The sequence below is a fragment of the Macrotis lagotis genome, chromosome 5 (genome assembly GCF_037893015.1).
Source record: "Macrotis lagotis isolate mMagLag1 chromosome 5, bilby.v1.9.chrom.fasta, whole genome shotgun sequence".
NCBI classification, from domain to species: domain Eukaryota; kingdom Metazoa; phylum Chordata; class Mammalia; order Peramelemorphia; family Peramelidae; genus Macrotis; species Macrotis lagotis.
The window spans coordinates 9,555,376-9,574,128 of record NC_133662.1 but is presented as its reverse complement, the minus strand read 5'-3'; the positions used below and the strand labels follow the sequence as shown (position 1 = coordinate 9,574,128).

Sequence of the window (18,753 nt, the reverse complement as noted above, 5' to 3'; positions counted from 1 at the left end):
TGCTCACTCATTTTCATGCTTTTGCTCATACCACACATCTCACCCTTCAAATTCTCCTTCCTATAATCCTAATTCTCATATACTCAGCCCACTCTCCTCTTTGAACTTTTGCAACAGTTGACTTGGTAACTGAATTGGTACTTATTTAAAAATCTGATATTTTGTTGATCTTTCCATTTGTGCATGTCCTATGTCTCTAGCTAGGCTATAAGTTTTCTATTTCTTTGGATTTCCTTCAATGCCTATATACATAATATATTCCTAGATTACATAAACCCCTTACATACAAATTACATCTTCACTGGTTCTGAAGCCTAAACTTAACCAAGCCATGGAAGAAGATCTCTTTCTCCCTTACTTTCTCTATCCTAATCCTTAATCCAAGTTCTCAACACAAAGTCCCAAAACCACCCTTTCCAGAAACTGAGTTTTGTTCACCCTGAAGCCCTTCTCTTCCTTCTATGATTAAGTTCTGAGGCCTACTTTTCTTCTGAAATAGAAACTTTTATCATTCTACTTATTTCAAAGCCCCTCCATTCTTGTCCTTTCCAAAACTTAATTTTGTCCATGTCCCAGACCAAGGGACCAACCAGTGACAATGAAGTTGCAGAGCCCTATGCTCATTGATTGGGGGGTGGGGGGGTAGTAGAGAACAGTCTTCATCCCACTGTAATAGATTATAAGTTAAAATGCTGTGTAATCTTCCTACAGAAATATGGGATGGTTAAGTTCTACTATTGGGTAGAACATAGATAAGTCATCTCATAGTTACCACAAAGGTGTCAAACATGAAAATGGGAAGTATTTTACAAAATAAAAATACAATAAAACAGCATTAAATATTAAAAATAAATCAATAGGCAGACTACAGAGAGCCTTATATGTGAACAGAACAGAACAAAATCCCAGGTAGACATTACCTAAGGCTGCTGAGTGAAAAATAGTGTGATGAAAAGAATACTGAATTTCCAACCAGAGAATCTGAAGTTCAAATCACAGCTCTAGGGCTTATCTACAGTCACATGAGAGGTACATTCGAGCTTTAAATCCTATAATTTCTATGATTTATAATTTGAAAACTTGCAGGCTGAGGAGAGAGAGAAGGAAGGGAAGAAGGATGTCTCCTAAGCTACCTTGCGTGCCCCAAGGGGTGTTGGCTGGAAGATTCGAGCTTGCATGTCAGAAGGCAGGTTTGCATAAATGGGCAGCACCAACAGCTCCCGGATCTTTGATCCCAAGCGACGGCAGCGATCCTGTAGCATCTCACAAGCTGCTTCAATTTCTTCCTATAGGATAGGATGAGGGCAAAGTCAAGAATGGCAGGAATATGTAAGGTGGGAAAAAATATGTAAAGTGAGAGGTAGTATCACTGGAGGTCAAAAAAAGTCAACCCATCCATGTGCCCTTTCATTTCCCAAGGCCCAAGGGCCTTATCCCCTCTCCTGCCATGGCTCACCTGTCCAGTCAGAAATACCAGGATGTCCCCAGGAGGTTGAGTGACATGGATCTGCAGCACAGACACCACACAGGCTTCTAAGTAATCTGCCTCTGGAGCCTGGGAATCAAGGGGTAAATAAAAAAATCAGGGCCTTTTCAGATTCTATCCCCAATCTTTCCACCCCACTCCCCTCCAGACTTTCCCTCCCTAGGAAGCACCTTCGTATAGAAGATGTCAACAGGAAACCTGCGTCCAGGGATCCGGAAAACAGGGGCATCATCAAAGAAGGCTGAAAATCGAGCAGTATCCAGGGTAGCGGATGCTACCAGAACTTTGAGTTCAGGGCGGAATCGAGCAACATCCTTGATCAACCCAAATAGTATGTCTGTGTGTAGAGTCCGTTCATGAGCTTCATCAATCATCACCACGCTGCAGTAAGGAGAAAGGAGAAAGAGCTAAAGTCTGGGAACTAGGAACACATGAGGCAACAAGAAACTTGAAACAAAGCCTGGGTCCCCAAGGGAAGGTGTCGGGAAATTGGTTGAAATCAGGGGAAAAGATCTTTTACAAACTACCTGATGTAGAACTATCAACAAATTAAGCATAATCCTCATCCAGTTAGGCTGTTTTAGGGTATCTGCAAAGAGGATCCCCAGTCAAGTCTTGGCAAGAAGAAGAAAAAGGACTGGGAGCAAAAAGTTCATCCTTGGAGGTACATCCCAAGAAACTGTTCCAAATGTTACATAATATGATTATTATCCTTTAGGAGTTTTCCTATGCTCAGAGTTGACAGTGAAGGGAGTCAATCTAGTCAGAAACTACTTAGCATTGAGAGTTAAAAGTGGCTTCAGAGGTCATCTGATGCAATTCATTATTTTACAAATGAATAAATAAGACCTACAGAAGTTACCTATCATTGCCAAGGACACAAAGATAGTAAATAGCAAAGCCTAGATTTGGACCCAGGCCCTCTAACTTCCTTTTTTTTTTTAACCTCTAACTTCCAAATCCTGCACTACATCCTAAAAGTTCGTCAAAGGGCAGGACTGAACAAACTAATCAGCAGAATATGTTTGGAAATAAGTGCTGTGCAGAGTAGGAGCTAAGGACTATATGCAAGAACAAAGAACCACTTGCTGGGGGGGGGGGGGTGGAATACGTGGATGGCAGCAACTTGTGTCTACTGGATGAATCAGTCTTCCTGCCTAAAGGAGGTAAGCCTATGGTGATCTTACTTAAATCTATTCTGTTATAAGAGATGGCAGGCCAAGGAGAAAGGTATTAGATTGCATGTCAGAAGGCAAGTTTGCATAAATGGGTAGCACCAGCTCCCAGATCTGGCTTTCCTGCTCATTTACTAAATGAACTTAGATAAAACATCACTTTGGTTTTCTCATCTGTATAATGGAGGGTAACTGACCCCTCTGTGGTCCCTTCAGATCTAATTCATCATGCTATCAGTATCAGCATCAGCAATGATGGCCTGGCCGCTACTATCACAAGCTCCAGGAAGCTCTCTGATCTTATGGCTACCTTCAAAGACTTCTTGGTTTTCTACTTCAATTCCCAGATTTTGCAGGTGGTTCCTTGGTTTTTCTGGTATGCTTAATTCCTCATGACTTAGACAACTGGTCCAAGATCTTCTAATCCCTAGGCAGTATGGCTTTAAATAATAATAAACTTTCATAGCACTTCAAGGTTTCTCTCCTCACAACTCTAGTTGGTACAAGTCTCCATCTTAATTGTCATTTGTCCTTCATTCTCGAAGAAGACCATGATATCAGGAAAGTGCTGCCATGACAAGCACATGAATTGGATGGGGGGGTCAGTGCTAAGTCACCAGCCTCACTTTCTCCTCCAGAGCCATCTGGTGCAGTGGCCAAATATGAATAAGAACAACTGGCGATAGCCCTGCATGCAAGGCAATCAGGGTGAAGAGACTTGTCCAAGGTTATACAGCCACTAAGTAAGTGGCAAGTATCTGAGGCTGGATTCAAATTTCTGTCCTCCTGACTCTAAGGCCAATGATTATCTACCTCACCACCCAACTGCCCTGTCTCCATCTTAGAGTTGAGAAAAATGAGGTTGAGGTTAAAATATTTGCTCCTGGTCATAAAACCAAGTACCCTAGACAAGACTCAAACCTAAATCCCTCTGATCCTAAATTCAATACAAGTAAAGTTTGCTAGCAAGCAGAAGAAAAAACTCTGACCAATAACTCAGTCTTTAATAGCATCTGGCTAAAGGTACAAGTCCAAAACACATAGGAGTCTCCTAAATGTTCTATGTCTTTCCTAACATTCAGCTAATCTACTCAAGAAATGATATAAGACTATAAGCTACTACTAGATATAGTTTTACATTTAATAGCTGGGTACTGGGTTAAGTCATGTAATCTGAACCATTTAATCTGAACCTATAAAATGAGAACACTCACCACTCTGCTTATACCAAAGTAATGTTGTAAAGCCAGGGCTTTCCAACTTTACTTTTTTTTTTAGGTTTTTGCAAGGCAATGGGGTTAAGTGGCTTGCCCAAGGACACACAGCTAGGTAATTATTAAGTGTCTGAGACTGAATTTGAACTCAGGTACTTCTGACTGCAGGACACTGTACCAACTAGCTGCCCCCCCCATTATACTTTTAAAAGTTTTTATTGAAACAGACAATATAGGGGACGGAGCCAAGATGGTGACAAGAAAGGATCCTGTCTTAGGTGCTCTCTCATAAATCTTCAAAACTAAGGACTTTAACTAAATTTTCGAGAGACAGAACCCACAGAGGGGCCCAATAAGGCAGTTCTCCTCCTCAAGATAAGCTGAAAAGAGCAGAAAGGCTCTGCTCCCTGGAGGGGCAGCCTGCCAGAGGGGTGGCCCGCCAGAGCCAAAGAACTTCAGCCTCCTGGAGGCAGCCCCAGGGCGCTGGGAGCCACAGCTCACAGCAGCGGGGGAGTCTCCTGAGCTACACCTTGGGAACACCAGGTACAAATTGGGGGAACAGCAGGGGACCTCTGACAGAGTGAGCACGTGAAGCCCAGCCCTCAGGGCACACAGTGAGCAGCCCACCTCTGCCCAGATCCAGGAACAGAAGCAGGTAGAGCCAGTAAGCAGGAGCCCCCCAGGACATGAGCCCATTGAACCTAGGAAGGGAAGTGAAGAGAGAGAGAGACTGCAGAGCTCTGTCCTCTGCCCCTGGAACAGGACTCTGGGGCTCTGACCATTCAGACCCTGATAGCAGTCTAGGTGCCCCCCATAGAACAGCAGGGGGCCCCTCCACCTCAGGCCCGTAGCAGAGGGGGGCACTTATGGTCATTCACAGACCAGGAGGGAGGACAGAGCCTCACACAATGAGACCCTTGTGGGAGTCCCAAAAGCTCAGGAAGCACCACAAAAACAGGCTTAGGCTGGGAAAAATGAGCAAGCAGAGAAAAAGAGGAACACCATTGAGAAATACGTTATCTATGATCCCAAGAAGGATCAATATACTCAAGTCTGAAGATGAGGAAGCACAAGCTCCTGCATCTAAAGACTCCAAGAAAAACAGAAATTGGGCTCAGGCTATGACAGAGCTCAAAAAAGACTTTGAAAATCAAATGAGGGAGTTAGAAGAAAAACTGGGAAAAGAAAGGAGATGCAGGAAAAACATGAAAATAAAGTCAGCAGCTTAGTCAAGGAAATCCAAAAAAATGCTGAAGAAAATAGCATGCTAAAAACCAGCTTAGGTCAAATGGATAAAACAGTTCAAAAAGTTATTGAGGAGAAGAATGCTTTAAAAAGCAAAATTGGCCAGATGGAAAAAGAAATAAAAGAAAACTCTCTGAGGAAAACAAATCCTTCAGACAAAGAATAGAACTCAGGGAGATTGATGAATTTACAAGAAATCAGGACTTATTACTCATTACCAAAAAAATGAAAAATTAGAAGAAAATGTGGAACATCTCATTGAAAAAACAACTGATATGGAAAACATATTTAGTTAAGATAATTTAAAAATTATTGGAATACCTGAGAGTCATGATCAGGAAAAGAGCCTTGACATCATTTTCAAAGAATTACTACAGGAAAACTGCCCTGATATCCTAGAAACAGAGGGCAAAATAGAAATGGAGAGAATCCACTGATCTCCCCAAGAAAGAGATCCCAAAAAACCAACCCCTAGGCATATTATAGCCAAGTTCCAGAACTCCCAAGTCAAAGAGAAAATATTACAAGCAGCCAGAAGGGACACAATTCAAATATCGTCGAGCTGCAGTCAGGATCACACAGGACTTAGCAGCAACTACGTTAAAAGCTCATAGGAGGGACAGCTAGGTGGCATAGTGGATAAAGCACCGGCCTTGGAGTCAGGAGTACCTGGGTTCAAATCCGGTCTCAGACACTTAATAATTACCTAGCTGTGTGGCCTTAGGCAAGCCACTTAACCCCATTCGCCTTGCAAAAAACAAAAACAAAAAAAAAACCTAAAAAAGCTTGTAGGGCTTGGAATATAATATACCAGAAGGCAAAAGAGCTTGGAATGCAACCAAGAATCAACTACCAGCAAAAATGAATGTCCTCTTCCAGGGAAAAAGAATGAACCAGGGGAATTTCAAATGTTCCTGTTGGAATGGCCAGAGCTGAACAGAAGGTTTGATCTTCAGATACTGGACTCAGGTGAAGCATAGAGAGTGGAGGAGAAGGGGAAAATATGAGGGACTTAATGATGATGAACTGCATGTATTCCTGTATAGAAAAATGACACTGATAATACTCATATGAACCTTCTCAGCTAATAGAGCAGGTAGAGGGAGCTTTTATAGTTGAAGCACAGGAGAAAGCTGAATTTGAAGATAAAAGATGGTGTAAAAATGGAGTCAATAGAAAAAAGGGAAATGTAATGGGAGAAAGAAAAAGGAGAGGGGGGAATAGGCCAAGATATTTCATATAATAAGATATTTCTGAGCAACTGAGCTATGAGCTATTGCAATGATATGGAAGGGGGGAAAGCAAGGGGGAATGAGGGAATCTTTGCTCTCATCAGAGGTGGCTAGGAGAGGAAACAGCATATACACACACACACACACACACACACACACACACACTCAATGGGATATAGGTAAGAGAGGAGGGACAGGGGGAAGGGGGGATGTGAGTCATGGAAGAGAGGATGGACCATGGGGTCAGATATAACACATTTTCTTTTTTACTTCTTGCAAGGGGCACGGATTGTATGGCCTGTCTGGGACCATAGGGCCAGGTGGATGCTGGGCCTAAGGGATGGTAGGGGGACTCCGGGCCTCTTGGCCCCAGGACCAGGGATCTGTCTGCTGTGCCACTCAACTACCCTACAGCAGACTCAGAGTGAAAGGAGAGAGAAAATATAGTACATGGTAGTGGAGAAATACAAAAGGAGGGAGCTGCGATCAGTAATGGCGATGGTGGAAAAATATGGAAGTAACTTTGGCGATGGACTTATCATAAAGAATGTGATCCACCTGCGACAGAGTTGTTGGTGTTGGAACAAAGACTGAAGCACATTTTTTATTATTATTATTTTTTTTGGGGGGGGTTGCAGGGCCAATGGGGCTGGGTGGCCTTCCTGGGGCCACATAGCAGGGTGATTGTTGGGTGTCTGAGGCCGGATTTGGACCCAGGTACTACTGGTTCAAGGGCCAATGCTCTGTCCGTCACCCAGCCACCCCTACTATTATTACTATTTTATTTTATTTTCGGTCTTTTTTCTTTTTTTGGTTTTTGCAGGGCAGTGGGGTTGGGGTGGCTTGCATGTCACATGGCTGGGTGTATGGGGCTGGATATGGGCTCGGGTGCTCCTGGCTCCAGGGCTGGTGCTCCATCCATTGCACCACCTGGCCATACCTATAATTATTACTATTCCTTTTTTTTAATTTTTAATTTTTTTTCTCTCCCCTTTACTTTATCACTCAAGCAAGCCTATATTTTAGGGGGGCAGGGGGTATTTTTTTTACTATTTTTTTTTTGCGAGGCAAATGGGGTTAAGTGGCTTGCCCAAGGCCACACAGCCAATTATTAAGTGTCTGAGACCGGATTTGAACCCAGGTACTCCTGACTCCAGGGCCGGTGCTCTATCCACTGTGCCACCTAGCCGCCGCTTTTTTCTTTTTTTTAGGGTTTTTTTGTTTTTTTGTTTACTTTTAAACAAGAATATTTTATTAATGTATAAAAAAAATTTGTACAAAATGAGAATAAACATTAAATATTAAAAAAAGAAACAGACAATATATTTTGATTTGGCATTTTAGCTTGGTTTCCATTAGTAAACCCACAGGCAGGTCTCATTTTGGACAGCCCTATTTTAAGCACTGTGGGCAAAGTGCTAAATCTTAAAAAATATAAAGATGAGTAGAAATCACTGCATCATTTTAGAATCTAGTTCCTTTGCCAAAGGACCATTCATGGCTTCCTCAAGGGCTTTATATCTGGTTTTTGTGAACCCACAGAGGAAACTGGCCACAAATCAAAGAATCCAAAAGCTATTTTCAGACTCTAGATAATATCTTGGATTAGGAAGAAGGCTGTTTTCAGAAAGGGCTTAAGGAGCTATATAAGATGAACTGACTTGAGGGATATGATAGTTAATGGCAAAAGCAAGACTGAATTTGATTGAGGCAGTCTAAGTAGTTTCATTTTAAAGGTAAGGAAGAGGGGGCGGCTAGGTGGCGTAGTGGATAAAGCACCGGCCTTGGAGTCAGGAGTACCTGGGTTCAAATTCGGCCTCAGACACTTAATAATTACCTAGCCGTGTGGCCTTGGGCAAGCCACTTAACCCCACTGCCTTGCAAAAACTCAAAAAAAAAAATAAAGGTAAGGAAGATGAGGCTGGGGTTAAATTATTTTCCTTATAATTGTATAAGTATGGTGTCAGATCCAGGACTTGGTAGAACCTTCTCACTAAGTTATTCATAACGGTGTCATTACCAAACAAAATAAGTCAAGGAGGTAAAAAGCAATGGGTTCCATTTATACATATTCTTGACAAGACTTTATGAGGTATCAAAAAGGAAAGGGTCAGGGCGGCTAGGTGGCGCAAGAGCACCAGTCCTGGAGTAATGAGTATATGAGTTCAAATCCGGCCTCAGACGCTTAATAATTACATAGCTGTGTGACCTTGGGCAATAACCCCATTTGCCTTGCAAAAAAAAAACAAAAAAACAACAGCCCAGGGTTTGCCCATTGATTGAGGAATTACAACACACTGTGATATAGTAACATAATGGCAAAATATTTTACATTAGGAAATATTGACTGAGAAACATAGAAATTTGAGATTTGTATGATTTTAAAGACAGCAGAACCAAAAAAGTATACAGTGACCACAGTAATGTAATAAAACTAATACTAAAGTATATAAAAACTCAGATTGACATCATAACCAATAGTGATTCTAGAAGATCAATGATGGAATATATTCCTCTGACTTCATGGTAAAAGGTGGTGGACTATAAGTATGAAATGTTGCTATATGCTGACAGATACAATCCATATTTTGGTTGTTTTGCTTTCTTTGTTTGCTTATTTTCCTTTCTCACAAGAGAAGATTCTTTTGTGGGGCAAGGTAGAGTGGGAAATACTACTGGCAAGTGATGACATTTTAAAAAACCCATCAAGATCAAGGATAATCCTAAAAGATTTGTGATAGAAAATGTCATCCACATTCAGAGAAAAAACTATGGAATTTTCAGAGCAAAGCACATCATACTATGTTAACTTTTTAAAACTTAATTTTTCCCCTTTAGTTCTACTTCCTCTTTCAAAACATGGCTAGGTGGGTGCAGTGGATAGAGCATCAGCTCTGGAGTCAGGTGTACCTGAGTTCAAATCCAGCCTCAGACACTTAACCATTACCTAGCTGTGTGGCCTTGAGCAAGCCACTTAACCCCACTGCCTTTCAAAAACTTAAAAAAAAAGACTAAAATGGAAATATGTAAAACACGTTTATACCAATACAACTTATATCAAATTATTCATGGTCATGAGGAGAGGGAAAAGTTGTAGAAAAATATGTAACTCAAAAGCTTACAAAAAGATGAATTGGAAAAAAAAAATTTAATAATAATAATAACAATAATAAATTTTTAAAATTATCAAAACATTTTTAAAAATGTTCTAACTAAAGTATTTACTTCAAATAAGTATTAAAATTATAGAGCTCAATATCTACTGCACAGAGGCAAGCATCATAATATTACAGTCCTTAAGTCTTGAAGGGTACTTAAGTTCAACCTGCTTATTTAGAGAGATGAGGGATCAGAGGTAAAGTTAATGGATTTGAAGATCACAAAGATAAAGCAGAAGCATGTTTTTAATCCAAGTTCTTAAGACTCCAAATCTTTCCACTGTTCCAAACCCCTCCCTTATTATAATACAAAGGTCTTAAATAATGTCTTTTCAGCTTTATCAAAGCCTTTCATCCCTCTGAAATAAGGTAAAATTGACATCTTAAAAGCATCTACCCAGTGGATAGGTTCTTTATGAAGCCACCTAAAAGTTTTTCTGTTACACTGTAATTGTTGCAACATATAGAAGTTGGTCTTAGTCTCAGCTTCTCAAATGTCTTCACACCATACTCAGGCATACAAAACAGGCCTGCAAATGAGTGGACTTGGAAACTGATTACCTAGAGAAGATCCTTTAAACAAATGAGCAAGACTCATGATTCATTGAACTGATCGGCAATAAGCTTGCTCAGCTTTTGAGAAGGGAACAGAACAGAGAACATTCTACACATCAACACAACATAGTGAGATGACCAAACCTTGAGGGATGTAGCTCCTCTCAGCAGTTCAGAGAGCTAGGACAAACCTATTAGATTGGACAACGCTATCCCCATCCAGAGAAAGAAAAACAAAACAAAACCAAAAAAGCTTCAAAAGTTGATGAACACTACATTCATTTTTTTTTAATTTTTCTTACATACTTCTTTCCCGTAATTCCTCATACTGAAAATGACTAATCTGTAAATATGTTTAATACAAATGTGTATGTATAATATTCACCTGACTGTTTGCCACTGAGGGGAGAGGTGGTGGGAAGGGATGGTGAAAGGAAATTATGTAACTTAAAAATATACATATGTATATGGAATTTTAAAAAATTATGCTCAGCTATGTGGAGCTCTGGGCTTGGAGTCGAGAAGACAGAACTTATTTTCAACAGAACTAAGGCAAACAAAGTTAAGTGATTTGCCCAGGGTCACACAGGAAGTGTCTGAGGCTGGATTTGAACTGAGAAGGATGAATCTTCCTCACTCCAAGCTCAGTGCTATCCACTATGTCATCTATTTGCTCTAAAGACTGTAAGGCTAGATAAAATGGATCTGTCAAATGAGTGACCAGTTAATAATAATAGCTAACATTTATATAATATTTACTATGTGACAGGCACTGTGCTAATAAAATACTTTAGAGATATCTCATTTGATTCTCATAACATACCAGAGAAATAGGTATTATTATTACCCCCCATTTTATAAATGAGGAAACTAAAGCAGAGATTAAGTGATTGACAAGTATGAAAAGCTAGGTTAGGAAAGAGGGAAAAATACTGGAGATCACTAACAAGAGAGCTTACAAAAGCTCTCTCAGAAAATAGGAGATCTATTTTTAAATATTTCTAAATACAGTACCTGTAACTTCCAAGGTCAGGCTCAGAAAGAAATTCTCGAAGAAGCATCCCATCAGTCATGTATCTGAGAACAGTTCGTTCTGAGGTGCAGTCCTCAAAGCGGATACTATAGCCAACCTGGGGGCAGCAGGTAAGAATGTGAGATTGGGAAAGTTTCTGGAGATATGAGAACAGGAAGCTGGAAAAAGAGAAGCCAATACATAGGTTCCTAAGGGAAGAGGAGGCCAGAGAAACAGATCCTTCCCCCAACTATTAATTTCCTATTCTTCTCCAATCACAATGGAGCTTACCTCATTTCCTAGCTTCACCCCCATCTCCCGGGCCACTCTAGCTGCCACACTCATGGCTGCCACTCTCCGAGGCTGGGTGCAGGCAATCTTCATTCCCCTCTGTGTGTAACCCTTGGATAAATATTGGGAGGAATAGGAGGTTGGGGAAGTAGAAAATGTCTGGACTTCCTCCCACTGCTATAGTGCCCCAAAGGAATTAAGGCTTTGGAAGGTTCAGAATATAGATAACCAGGGACAGCTAGGTGGCGTAGTGGATAAAGCACCGGCCCTGGAGTCAAGAGTACCTGGGTTCAAATCTGGTCTCAGACACTTAATAATTACCTAGCTGTGTGGCCTTGGGCAAGCCACTTAGCCCCATTTGCCTTGCAAAAACCTAAAAAAAAAAAAAAACAACCCAAAAAACCAAAACAAAAAACAGAATATAGATAACCTAGCCAGGCAATTTGGGTCTTCTCTGAAGAAGTCTTTATATAGCCATGGTCAACTTCAGGCCCTAATACTCAAATGATTCTAAGCAACTATGAGAAATACAGAATAGAGTTGGAGAAAAGAGAAAAAAAGAAGAAAGTAAAAGAGGACATAGAATAATGAAAATAGAAAAAAGAAAGATAATCAAACACTGGACCCCAGTTCCTCAATAACATTGAGTGAAGCAAGAGATTACCTAGGAGGGGTATCAAGAAAATGTCTTCCAAAGTTGCTCCAAATCATTACTTATTAGAGAAATGCAAATTAAAGCATCTCTGAGCACCTCACACCTCTCAGACTGGCCAATATAACCAGAAAGGAAAATGATCAATGTTGGAAGGGATGTGGGAAATCTGGAATTATGCCCAAAGGCAACAAAAATCTGCATGCCCTTTGATCTTCAGGGTCTATACCCTGAATTATGAAAAAGGGTAAAAACATCACTTGTACAAAAATATTCATAGCAGCCCTGTTTGTGGTGACAAAGAATTGGAAATTAAGTGAATGTCCTTCAATTGGGCAATGACTTACAAACTGTGGTATATATGTATGTCATGAAACACTATTGTTCTATTAGAAACCAAGAGGGATGGGAATTCAGGGAAGCCTGGAAGGATTTGCATGAAATGATGCTGAGAGAAAGGAGCAGAACCAGAAAAACACTGTACACCCTAACAGCAACATGGGGGTGATGAGCAACCTCAATGGACTTGCTCATTCCATCAGTGCAACAATCAGGGACAATTTTGGGTTATTTTCAATGGAGAATACTATCTGTATCCAGAGAAAGAATTGTGCAGCTTGAACAAAGACCAAAGACTATTGCCTTCAATTTAGGGGGGGAAAAAAAAACCCTGTTATCTTATGTAATTGTGCTATCTCTTATACTTTATTTTTCTTCCTTAAAGATATGATTTCTCTCTCATCACATTCAACCTAGATCAATGTATACCATGGAAACATTGTAAAGACTAACAGACTGCCTTCTGTGGGGGATGGGGGGAGGGAAGCAAGAATAAGGGAAAAAACTGTAAAACTCAAAATGAATAAAATTTTTCCTTAAAAAAAAATGTCTTCCACAGGTCTCAGAATAATAAGCAAGGGGCAGGAGTGAGTAATGTCTTACCTCCTCAAAGAGGTATTGAGGGATCTGTGTAGTCTTCCCTGACCCTGTTTCACCTTCAATGATGAGGACCTGATGGTTGGCAATGGCATCAAGGAGGTCATTTCGGAAGGGGAAAACAGGAAGGCTATGTCTGACAGCCCGAATTGATTCTTTCTGTTGGTCCCCAGATGAAGGGGGTGGAGCTGATGGTTCCTAAGGAGAGTGAGAGATGAGAGATCTAGGGCCCATTTCACTTCTTTCCATATTCCACTCCCATAACCTCTTCTGACCTCATCACCCTGGAGCCGGGTAGCTCGGACAAATTCAATGGTTTCCTCCTCTTCTAGCACCAACTGATACTTGGGTTCAGAGAGGGCAGCATCCTTAGCTCCAAATCGGAGGAAAGCTGCCCCTAAACGGGCCTCCTCCCAGCGCCTCTGCTCTTCTCCAGGGGCTCCTGACTCTTCTTCCACCAACTCTATCCCACGAGTTGGCTAAGGGATGGGAGAAAAAGAGATGGTAGACATATTGGCACATTAAAATCTAGGCATCATTAAAACAAACAAGGTAATGTAGAGGCCCTAGAATGGAACTGGATGACATAATACAGGCAAGTTGAACTATCAGACCAAGTCATTGTATCAATTTTGTTTACTTATTTTTCTTTGTTACAAGGGAGGTTTCTATGAGAGTGGAAGTTGTAAAAAAAAAAAAAAAAAACAACCTAAAGGTGTCAATAAAAGGTTTAATAATAATTTAAAAAAAAAAGAAAAGATCCAGACATCCATGCTTACCATAACCTCTCCTCAGAATCATCACTACTACCACCATCACCACCCTGCTCTCCTTAGCTGCCCTATCAAACCCAAACTTCAATAAGGTCAATAAGAAAAAGTAAATAAGTGACGTATTTATTTGGTCCACACTTAAATAGTCCCTATGCAAGCTTTCCTTCCTTTTCCTGAGGCCCAAGGCAACTAACCCTTTCCACTTCTGTTCACCTGTCCACGAGTTTCTTCTGGCATGTGATACCGAGTTGTTGCCTCCAACTTCTCTTGCTCCCCAGCTGCCCGGTACTCCCGAGCCAGATCCCGTACTCTCTTCTTATATTTGAGTTCTTGCCGTTCGGTGTGGCTCAGTTCCACATCTCCAAATAGAAATTCTTCATCTGCCAGCTCTGCCTCTAGATCTTCCAGCTTCTCACGTTCTCGTTTTGCAAGGTATTCTCTCCTAGATTTCTTTCGGAGCTCAGGTACCTATATTAGAAAGAAATTATCCTGGTCTCTTTCTGTCCAGGGGCAGATCCCACCATGTACACACATTTTAATCTCCCCTGATGTCAAAGAGATGTTCTGATGTTAACTCCCCAATCCTTTTCCAATTCAATATAAAATCTGAAAGGGGGTCTAATGTCTCCTACTTATCTATATACTTTCTAGATTGCAATTTGACTGTAATTCCTCCCACTGTAATACATATACAAAATTATATTTCTTTGTGCACTATAAGAAATCCTTCCATTCTTCAGTTGATCCATATTCCCTCTGGTAATAAGGTATATTCTTCCTATAATTCAGTTCAAATGATCAGTTTTTAACATAGTGCATATCTTCATCTTACAATCATCTTCAATGATGCTAGCTGATCACATTTTCAATACTACTTTTTTTTAATTTTATTTAAGGCAATGGGGTTAAGTGACCTACCCAAGGTCACACAGCTAGGCAATTATTAAGTGTCTGAGACCACATTTGAACTCAGGTTCTACTGATTTCAGGGCCAGTGCTCTATCCATTGCACCACCCAGCTGCCCCTCAATACTACTTTCGAGATTTATCTTTTGATTACTGAATATCAAACAGAAGGAACAGAGGAAAGCCCATATTCTGGAGAAACTGTAATGAAATGTGAGTGGGTAGTAATGTTAGCTTCTCCTAGTTTCATAGCCTGAAGAAACAAGTCCATGATATGACTAATTCAATAGTATCAGCCTCATGTTAGAGAGAAGGAATATGAGATTAGAGAAACTGAGCCTTGCCTAAGGTTCAATAACTACTAAAGACACAATTCTAATCCAAGTTTTCCAACTCAGAACCTAGTGCTTTTCTAGTGTATGTCACAAAAACTAGAAAGATAAGAAGGATGATGAGACAGAGGAACCCCATAGTTCAGTGTATTTTCACATCTATCCAATCATTCTTTTTCCTTTTCAAATGCTGAGCTAATTTTCAATAGCAGCTTCATCAATAAGATAAGGAAATAGTCTTAAAAATTTATTTCCCTTGTTAATGCAATTGTCAAAAATTATGATTGATACGAAATGTGTAATGAATTTAATAATAATAATCTAATTTCTAAGGCAGGTTCTGAGCCTAAGTGAAAACAAAGTAACAAAGTCAATCACGAGGGATGAACAGGTCCTGTCCTGAACTGTACTTGCCTGTGTTAAATGAAGTATATCAGGGCCAGCTAGGTGGCTAAGTGGATAGGGCACCGGCCCTGGAGTCAGGAGGACCTGAGTTCAAATCCGGCCTCAGACACTTAATAATTACCTAGCTGTGTGACAAGTCACTTAACCCCATTGCCTTATTAAAAAAAAAGTCAAGTATATCAGTATACCCTGTTCTGCACTATAATTCCAAAATTATACAATCAAGTCAGCTATTCACAAGGATTCCTACTTGGATGATCACAAGTCATGCAACTGTTGAATTGTCCTGCATGGTCCTAGGAAGATCACGTTAAGTCCCAAATCTGATTACTCTATGACCTACCTGCCCACTTATTTGATTATGTACAAAATATCTGACTCCACAACAGCAAGGTGTAACTCCAAGAAAGGGAGTGAATCCCATAATTTGCAAATCAGTTCCTTGCAAAGAGAATAATTAATAAATCAATACTGATTTACTTTTACTCAATTCTTTGACCTGCTTTGTCTCAACCAGATTAGAGAAGGCTCAGTAAATACTTAAGTGACACAATGTATAACTTGGGTCCTTGAAGAAATCAACCACAGAGAATTTGCAGTAAGTTTGAATATATTCTTCCCTGTGCAAGCAAAGTCTTTCCCATAATAACCCTTTGTATTTCTTGAATGGAATCTTAACCTCAGCTGAAACCTGTCTCAGGACCTGACAACTTACAGAAACATGAGATGCAGAGGTAGAAGGATCATTATATAGATCATCTACTTCAACCAAATGAGTTACAAATGAGTTAGATGATGCCCAAAATGACTATTTAATCATGACTTGCTAGAAGCAGCAGAGAATGTAAGAATAGCTAGTTAGATCCTCTGACTCCAAATTCAAATCTCTTTCTACCATACCATACAGAAGATCTTTTATCAGGTGTCTACTCTTGGCCCACTATGCCCTGGGGATGTGACTCACCATTGCTTTCTGATCTTCTTCAGCCATCTTAAGACGTTTCTGGGCTTCCTCATATGCCTAGGAGAAATAAAGAGGCAGTTAAAGTAACAGGCTCCCAACTCCACTTCTAAATAAATGTAAGAACCATACTATCTTATGGTGAGAGATGTCCATGAATACATATGCTAATATGATGCTTAAGATTGTACTTTCCAGAGTTCTACTTCCCAAAGTAAAACAAACACAAGACTATAGAGAACCAGATTCTTTCCTAAGGACTACCATCTGTGGTATCTTAAATCTGATATTAAAGAATATGAAAATACAGAGGAGCATTCCTCTGCTTCCATTTTTTTTTTAAGTTTTTGCAAGGCAACAGGGTTAAGTGGCTTGCCCAAGGCCACACAGCTAGGTAATTATTAAGTGTCTGGGGCCGGATTTGAACTCAGGTACTCCTGACTCCAGGGCCAGTGCTCTATCCACTATACCACCTAGCCACCCCTGCTTCTATTTTTCTTTCGAGTGTCTATATAAATTGTTATAACATACACCAACAACTATGTACCTTCTTGTCAGACCGCTCCAAAATGTTCCGTGTTCGCTCCTTATCCCGTTTTCGTACACGTTCAGCAAAGGCATCACGTTCCTCCAGGTCCTGAAGTCGCTCCCTCTCAGTTCGTTCCCACTCATCTTCTGACTCTGACTTCTGCTCCTCAGTCTTAATTAACCTGCAGACCAGCCCCGAGGCAGGTGAAACAAAAAAGAAATAGCCTCATCATGCTCAAAATCACAACCCTTGGTTCTCCTACCCATACTCCACTCTCTCCAGGGAACTTTTTGTTTCCAAGATACTTACCTTGCCTTCTTCTTGTCCCCCTCCAAACCCTGTTCTTCTTCCTCTTCTTCCAGGGTCTTCTTCCTAAGATGTTTCCGTTTCTTTTTCTTTTTTTGAGACCCACTTCTCACTAGGCCTTGGATTTCCCCATCACTCTCTTCACTTTCCTCCAGAAGCTGGTATGAACGGTTCTTCTCTAGCAAAGCCAAAGCTTCACGCTCTGCTATTTGGGCTGATCTTTCTACTACTGCCTTCCGTGGGACCTATAAAAGGGATGAAAAAAGGTTATCAGCTGCTAGCTCCCATTGCCTATTTCAGTACCCTAGTGCACTTGTCTTTTTCCTCCCCTCCCCTATAACTTAATTTTCACAAATCTTTTTTTAATTCCCTTTCTAATCTCACAAATGAGCACACTCTCCCATTAATTTATGTGCTCCTTGAGAATAGGGGCTGTCTTTTGTTTCTCCGAATTCCAACAATTTAGTATAGTAGTACAGACTTAAATGCTTGCAAACTGTGATTGCTTCCTACATCTATTCCTATGATCAGAACTACCACTAGGCTAAGGCCAAGGAAGATAACTATAGCTCCCCCAGTTGTGTGTGTTGGGGTGATGGGCTCAGAGTATAGGGTGGAAAGGAATGGGAAGTTGAGGCCCTTCCCTTTCTGATCCCCAAATCCTTAATAGTCTTTCCCCTTGAATTTCACATAAGATTTTGGTTTTACTCCTTTCTCATAATTTAAGAATACCACTTACTAACAAACAAATCTACTGGTATCTTATTCCACAACTAGACCAAATTTCTTGAGAGAACAGGAGCTATTTCAGCCTAAGTGACGGACAATAAATGTTTCTGAAGTCTGTTCCATGAGGGAAGGACATTTACTTCTGTACTGTTACGTGGACTTTAGTAACCTGTATACTTTAACCTGTTTCATCTGCATAAACAAACCCCCATCATGGCTGTTCTGGGAATGCAGCCTCCCTTGCATTTATGGAGAGGTTTACAACTATTTAACCACTCTGAATTCAACAGAGTCGAGGGGCGTTGGTGTCATTCGCTTCTGCTTCCCACCACGAGCTCCTCCATCTCTCCACCTCCCCGGGTTTCTAGAAACACCTTGGTCCAGAGCCTCAGCGCAAAGTCTCGGGCCGGTCCGCTGAGGTCCAAGGTGCCGGTGTCCCGCAGTCGCTCCACGAACTCTTCCGCCGATCCGCAGCGTTTAGCGGTGCCGATGAGAAACTGCGCGACGTGCCGCTCGCTCAGGCCCAGCACCGTGTGCAGCTCGTCCTGCACCCAGCGCTCTAATGCCGCCGGGGTCGCCATGGTGATTTCGGAAGGTCGGCGAGCTCCGACTTCCGGCGCTCGGACTCGGTGGGCCCCGGGCACCTCCAAAGACCCCGGCTGCGGCAAAGGGCCCGGCCTTGGCACGGCCGCTCCGCGGGAAGGCTGCCAATCTCGGGGCTCCTCCTCCCTCCGGGAAGGCCGAGCCAGGCGAGAGGGGGTGGGGCTCCTTCAGGCCCTGGAGGCGCAGAGCCCACAGGCCTCGGCGCCCACCACTTCCGAGCCGTCATTCAACGGAAGCGGGCCGGAAAATGGCA

General features: G+C 41.4%; 1 protein-coding gene across 2 annotated transcripts in view; it reads right to left on the bottom strand.

Annotated features, from left to right (window-relative positions):
* The window catches only part of DHX16 (DEAH-box helicase 16), a 22,008-nt gene extending 3,255 nt beyond the window's left edge, over positions 1–18,753 (bottom strand). For both annotated transcript variants that reach the window (XR_012478506.1, XM_074236766.1), the window contains exons 1-12: positions 18,272–18,753; positions 17,172–17,413; positions 16,881–17,043; positions 16,337–16,393; positions 13,943–14,197; positions 13,232–13,435; positions 12,963–13,154; positions 11,369–11,479; positions 11,080–11,195; positions 1,657–1,867; positions 1,457–1,555; positions 1,134–1,286 (exon numbers count right to left, since the gene is read on the bottom strand). Coding sequence is in view for 1 of the 2 variants with exons in the window: in XM_074236766.1 (XP_074092867.1) it covers positions 1,134–1,286; positions 1,457–1,555; positions 1,657–1,867; positions 11,080–11,195; positions 11,369–11,479; positions 12,963–13,154; positions 13,232–13,435; positions 13,943–14,197; positions 16,337–16,393; positions 16,881–17,043; positions 17,172–17,413; positions 18,272–18,478 (2,010 nt within the window). In the remaining variant the exon portion in view is untranslated. The remainder of the gene's footprint in view (positions 1–1,133; positions 1,287–1,456; positions 1,556–1,656; positions 1,868–11,079; positions 11,196–11,368; positions 11,480–12,962; positions 13,155–13,231; positions 13,436–13,942; positions 14,198–16,336; positions 16,394–16,880; positions 17,044–17,171; positions 17,414–18,271) is intronic.